Below are 7,515 nucleotides of genomic sequence, written 5' to 3' on the forward strand. Positions count from 1 at the left end.
ATTTCTTCATGCTTCATTTTACTCTACCACCCTCACTCTATGGCGTTGCCACCTATCTCACACAAATTCACATAAAATGACTTTGTTTATTCGCTCAACTCAAATCATCTTGAATTTATGCGAAATACATTGAGATAATTTAAAAAAAAATCGATAGCTGTACCACTATTGCTATACAAAACTATTGAAAAGTTTTAAAAGGAATTTTTCAGAGAGTATTAAGCGTGACGAATTTTTGGTAAACAAAAATTGTTTACTCCGCAGAATCATTCTAGGAGTAATGAAGTATTATTTTTATTTACTGATTATTTATTAGCTGAAATAAACTTTGCTTTTATCTAGTTTCAATCAAATGCTAAGAACTCTGCATAGATCTCCAAACACTTGCAGGAATTTGTAAGATTTTAATTAGGATACGATAAGTTAATTGAGATATGTGCATATGTGTGGTATATGTGCAGAAGATAAATATAATAAATTGACTGATTTAATATTTTATTTAAATTAAAATATTATCTATTTTATCTTTATCTGTTATTATCTATTTTACATCCCTTAACAATAATAATAATATTATCTATTTTGTTATCTATTATCTTTATCTATTAATATAAAAGAATAAATTCAGCATACATAAGCCGTTCATTTCTCTCTTTCACTAATGCTCTATGCACAATAACTTCCATATTACTTCTCGAGGAAGTTCTTATAGAAGAAAATTCTTAAGTGAAAACACATGATTTCTATGGCATGTGATTTGTAGTCTAAAGCAGGACTGTCCAAACCAGAAAAGATTGCGGGCCAATTCGAATCATTGAATAGATTGAAGAGCCGTAAAAATAAATAGATAGGTTTATAATTTTATTAAACATAAAACAAAAATATGGTGTTTGCCATATGATATTTTATTTTTAATGTAATTATTTACGGCACTGGATACCATAAATAAATACTAAAGTCTTTGTCAAGTAATTATTTAAACGAAAAGGGTAATAAATTTTTTAAAACATTTTAATTTATTTATTTGGCATGTCATGAAAATAGTATAATGTATCGAAATATAACAAAGAGAATATTGCATAAAAATTCGCACAAATATTAGCCATAGACCACATTAGGCCCATGAACCGTGCTTTGGGCAGCCCTAGTGTAAAGAATTGAACTTTTTTTTGAACTGTGAAAACTATGAGAGTTCGAGTTTCACTATATAATTGTTCAAACAAAGCAATCTATTGAAACTTTTTTCTTTGTAAAAATTAGTACAGAGGATTTTTAGATATTTTAGAAATTCAAGATATTCTAAATTATTTTGAACTATTTGATATAAAACGTTTATCCGAACTTCTTGAAGAGTTCTATCGTACAGAGAAGTACAAAGTAACTCTTACTGCGTTAGATAATCCCATAGACCCAAAACTGAGCAAATAGCTTCTCTAACTTGGTAATAGACCCATTGTTCTTACTACATATGATATAAAACAAACCCAAAAGGATCTTAACGTTCACTAAAAGACTTATCGATTAAAACAACTGGTGATCGTTCGTGCAAACGAACGATTACCTGAGATGTGGTAAAAAGTATTACCCACATATTAAAATTAATAATAGTAATTAGATGACGTTAGATTACTTTAGATTACTTTAGCTTACTTAAATAATTACTTGAATTCACTTATTTATCTAAGTACTTTCATTTAGTCGTAGACTTCAAAAAATAATTATTAATAATCATAAATAATCGATTGTTAATCTAAGTTTCAGTTGACCATATTAGATTCATTAAGTCCCTTTAAAATAAACCAATGCATTACAATGTATAAGAAGGGTCTTTTAATTGAGGTCCCTTCAAATTGATCCCTTAAAGGATCAAATAAAGTAATTATAATTGATAATAATATGGTTGTAAATGGTTTTTATGAAATAACATCTCTCTTCTTCCATATTTTTCTCCTAATGTTTTCCAATAAATGAAAACGTAATAACATTGTAGGGTCACAGCTGATACACCCTGTATTTGTTCGCACTTAATGAAGTGTAAATGTATGTATTTTGCAATATTTATGCGTCATTATTTTGGGGTTCGGAATTTTCAATTCTTTTGCTTATGTGTGCGCTTTTATTATGATATTTATGACGATAATTTCGCGTTATATGAGCTCTACTTATGTGTCCTAATGACGTTAATATGTGCTGATGTGCTATACGAGGCGTTATATGCCACATTTCATATACACGCACATATCTGGTTACACATTAAAGTACACTTAAGCGCACAAATTAACTCAATTTTTGATTATTTATGTAATTATGTGTTGAGTTTTAAGTGAATTTATACGAGCATTAGTTTATATTAGTCCTTTGTAATGACATGTGTAGATGTGTTTATATATCATCATTACCAGTAGTAGGAGATGCTAAATTTTAGATACTGAAATTACTTTCAAGTGAAGCAGTATTAGATTACAGGATGCTTTCGCGTTTATACATTTAAATCTTTAAAAATGCAAGAATATCTGAAAAATATTACACTCTCTAATTATTATTTACGGATTTTTTATTAACTTAAAATAATTTGATTTTATTTAGTAAGATAGTTGCCAACAGCAAATTTTTACATATAGATATATATTTTTGGACTTTTTCTTAAATCTGGTTTTGAAAAACTTTTTTATGAATTTCTTTTTTAAATTAAAATACCAGTATCACAGAAAACTATTTTCAAATTTTTTTCTTAGATTATACGAACACATGAATATTGAATATGTCTTTTAGACCAATTTTTTAATAGCAATTTCTTGAACTCTGTACAGACAATAAATTGGTTTTTTTACAAATAATATAAATAATTATAATTGTTTATATATATTTACTTATATTAACCTTTTTAACCAACATAAATGAGATGAAGTGAAATGAAGAGATTATCATCAGATAGAGAGAGATGGAAGCAATTCATTGTAGCGCTAGGCTTCACCTGCGAGTGACAGGAACCAATAATCTGATATAGCCTAATATACATCTATTATCATTTAGAGATAATATTAAAAAATGTTATATATATATATATAATTTATAATTTTATATTATACAGAAAAAAAAATTGTTGTTGTTGTTGCAATTTCAACACTGATAAAAAATTTTCTTTGAATTAAAATTTACTATTAAATTTTAATCAAAAGTTATAATTTTCAGAATGAAATGAGTTTTAAAAGTAGTTCAAAAAAATAATTTAATATGCACTCCACACATTGTGTAATGGCACTAAATTCCAATTAAATTAATTTTAAAAAAATATACCATCAAAAATATCACATGTTTATTTATACTTCAAATATTTCTAAGTAAGTAAACATTAATTTCTACATAAAAAATATTTTCCGAATAATATTATTTTAGAAGCATTTTTAAAAAGTTATTTAATATGAAATTATCTTTAAAGCACTAAATTTATTAAATCAAATTTTGAAAAATATATAGCATCAGAAATATTTCTATATTACATCTTGTGGGATTTTTTTATGAAATTCAACTCAGAAATTCAAATTAATTTTTAAAAAATTAATAAAAGGCGCTTTTTATGTCAAAATATATTTCCTATTCAATGGAACAAAATATACTATAAAATATTTAGTATTGTTGTTGTTAATATTTGACATAGCAGTCTTTTCAATTAGTGATTATATACATAAATATTTTAAGTTAAACGATAATATTTAATATTTAAACGATAATAAAAACGAAAAATCAATTTTAATTAACTACTTATACTATAAAGAGCTGACTGTGTCATAAAACTTGGAACCCAATATAAATGAATGAGAAAAATGTTTTACATTTGTTTTGCAAGTTATGAGATTGAGGGAAAAGTCTCCAAGGTATAAAAGCAATCCTAATTTTAAGAATTCCTAACAAAAATAAGTGTATTAACGTTTAATAAAAGTAGGCAATATAGAATCCCTTCAGTTAGTATGTTTTCAAGCAAATTAGGTACTCAAAGAAATCTCAATTTAATAACCATTAGATGAAATATTAAAACCAAGGCAGACTAAAAGTTTAATTAAACCATTTAAGACAGTCTTTAACAGACTCCTTACACTAAACAGAAAGAATATTAACATCATCACAAGATTTTGACAGGATAATGCCAGTTGGAGTGTTTTTTCATCATAATTGAACTTTTAGAATTTAATATCTGTAGCTTCTGTGATAAGGATGCTAATATCTTCAAAATCTTCCTCTAAGTGTTGGCTTATATGAAAAACTCAAAACACAATAGGCCACCCAAATCCAGGTGCATATTACTTATAATGTAGTAATAATAAAAGTAATAGTAATGAACAAAACTATTTCTATAATGGTTAAAGTGAGTATTGCTATTTTGCTATAACTTTTTTTGTATTCCCCAAGGATATGTTGATGTTATTTTTATTTGAAACAATTTTTTTGTTGTACAATTTTTTCAATAGAATTCATAATAATTTCTTAAGAATTCATAATTCTTGTTTGATATTAACTTTCATGATAACTAATATTTTTAAGTATTAACTCAATCTGTATTCATAATTTCATACAATTTGTTTTATTGCATTTCCCCAACAAATAATAAAAAATTTATTACTGATAATCTGATTATCTTGCAATAACTAGGTTATCTAGCAATAATAAGGTTTTCTAACAACTAACTAGGTAATTGCCCGAGTATTGCTCAATTAATTCGCTATCCATCAATAGTGAGTAACATAGTGTTTCCAGTTTTGACCAGCTCTAGGGACAGAGTGCGACATTCGGGAACAATGCAATGAAAACACATTCGAATGAGATTTTCTTGGCAATACAAATCATAAAGACATTGGAACCCTTTATTTTCTATTTGGTACGTGAGTCGTAATAGTTGAAACCTCTTCAAGAATTTTAATTCGAGCTGAATTAGGACATCCCGAAGCTTTAATTGAAGATGATCAAATTTATTGTTACCGCTCATGCTTCTATTATATTTTTTTTACAGTTATGCCAATTATAATTGGACGATTTGGAAATTGATTAGTACCTTTAATATTAGTTGCGTCAGATATAACTTTACCACGATAAAATAATTTAAGATTTTGATTCATCATTACTAGAATAAATTTAAGCAGATCCTAAGTTAATGTTATATTATTTGTAGTGAAGGTATATTGCCTATCTATAACATTAACTAAGCTAAAATTCAAGTTTTCAAAGTTCTAAAAGCAAAATCTTAAGAGTCACATAGTAAATATTTCAAAATTAAATTTAAAATCAATAAGATATTCTTTAAAAGAAACTGAAAAACTGAAAAATTCTTTAGTCTTTTTTGATTCTTAAATGTGTAATCCATTAATATGTTCAAAATTTATGAAACAATTGGTAAAGAACGAATCGATACTGCACACCAACGTTCCGATTGGCGATGAATATATAAAATGGAACAAAGAAAATAGCGGAAAATTCCTTTATGCAGCCAACGGTCAATTTGATTTTTTCATCTGTCTTTCTGTCAATTACTCCATTTTTGCAGGAAGAATAATTGTAGAAGCTCAACTTAAAGCCAATTAACGCTGCTTTAGTAAAGGACACTGCAAAGGTTTATCCACTTAACTATTCCAATTTACCAGCTTTGGCTGATGTCATACCAATTAAATGAAAAATGCTTCCACTGCAAAAAACCTTTTCGCAGTCAAAGGACCCTAGTGTGAAATATATAAGGTAAGTCCCGCTGGTTGTATGCAAGAATATGCGGAGCATGACTTGTAATGGAGATGCTGTAAAGGAATCCGATCATTAATCATTCACTCTTATTTCAACAATAATGAAAAGTACTACAGAAAAACAAAGGAAGAAAAAATATTGCTATTCAGTTAGAGGTTACGAAGAGGTAAACTAAGCACATTTCTACTCGTATACCAACGCTGAGCATATTAAACTCTGCATTCGTCTTTAATGAAGGATGAATACAGAATAAAGCAAAAGTCCCGTCCTGAAAATTAAATGAATACGAAAATTTTGTATTTTAATTTGAAAGAATTTAACCTAATTTTTGTTTGTTTATTATTATTTTTTTTTTTTTTTGTATTATGCTTTACATTAGGATATTGTTTTTCAGCACCCAATTCCTTTAATATTATAAAATTTTTTGGTGCTGGGAATTTATTAAATTTTAACTTGCAGCTTAATTTAGTTCGGTTGGAAAGAAGTTTTACTGCGGAATTTCATTTCCACTCTTCTCTGAAAAATTTATTTGTAATCGTGCAAAAAAAGAACCCAAAATTAGTTGAAATTTTTAATCAAAATTGAATTGGTTAGTTTGTACTAAACTGGAAACAACCGCAAAAAGCAACCTCCAGTAAAGAATTTTATATTAATTATCAGGAACTGTGGAAAAAATGTTCGAAACTATAAAATGTTTCCTTTCTTTAATTTGTTCTTTTATCAAATTAGATAAAAAATGTTTCAGTATCTGTTTGATGAGCGAGGACGAGGAGGATAATAAATAATCATTGCACCGAAATTAGTCACTGTCAGAGAAGATACGGAAAATAGTAGAAAAAATGGTGTTTGGTGCGAAATACTTTTTTGCGAAGTGAGTTTTTAATTAAATAAATTTAATAAGTGTCCATTTTATCTGAAATGAAGTTTCCTTAAAAAGAAAAAATAATGTTATATATATTTTTTAAATTATTTGTAATAAAATTCTGTATTGTCACATGAAACGCACCAAACGTGATATTAACTTAAATGTAGTTTTTTTATGTTAATAAAAAATTTTATATATTTAATACACATTTATATATTTGATTATATAAGTGTATAAATTATATGTGATTTGAAAATATATTTAATATAAAATAATAAATTGCTTTAATACCTACGACACTACTTTACAGCCAAAAATTTTCAAAGATGAGACCTACATTTTTTATAGTGAAACTTTCCAAAGAATCATTATAATTTTCGAATTCGATATAAAATTTTGTTATAGAAAATATAGGTCTCATCTTCGGAAAATAAATTTTTTAATTATTTGCAAGCTAGCATCCTCATAGACACTACACTATCTCATTGTTATATAGCTATATCGTTATTGAAGTTTTATGTGACCTTCACAGCTGTGTTATCGATTTAAAGTAAAAAAAATTATTGAATGAAAATACTTAAAATTTGGGGAAAACATTATTGGTCGATTTTATTTATCAAGAAAACAGCTGCTGATAACAAAGTTTTCAGTGGTTTAAACGCTTCAAAAAGCTTATTTTGACATCTTATGGTGACGTTGCTATAGTTAAAGTTTTTAATGTAGTTTTTGTGCCACTTTTTTTGAACAAATCAAATGCTATTGGTAGTCACTCATAGCCAGTTAAAATTTAAGGTGTCAAGTGAGAGCAAGATCAAGAATCAAAAGTAGACTTTTAGCTCAAGAAATACTCAATATAACGATCCTTCTGACTAATTAACAATCATCAAGTACTTTTAAATCGTGACCAGGTTGTGGAAAAGCAC

At 26.8% G+C, this 7,515-nt stretch overlaps 1 protein-coding gene across 1 annotated transcript in view; it reads right to left on the reverse strand.

Moving 5' to 3' along the window:
* LOC119674907 (diacylglycerol kinase 1-like) overlaps positions 1-5,114 on the reverse strand; it is a 35,741-nt gene extending 30,627 nt beyond the window's left edge. The window contains exon 1 of the mRNA XM_038086064.1: positions 5,048-5,114. Within this exon, the coding sequence (XP_037941992.1) occupies positions 5,048-5,114 (67 nt within the window). The remainder of the gene's footprint in view (positions 1-5,047) is intronic.
* Positions 5,115-7,515: the final 2,401 nt, after the last annotated feature.

This window comes from Teleopsis dalmanni, chromosome 2, assembly GCF_002237135.1.
Source record: "Teleopsis dalmanni isolate 2A chromosome 2, ASM223713v2, whole genome shotgun sequence".
NCBI lineage: Eukaryota > Metazoa > Arthropoda > Insecta > Diptera > Diopsidae > Teleopsis > Teleopsis dalmanni.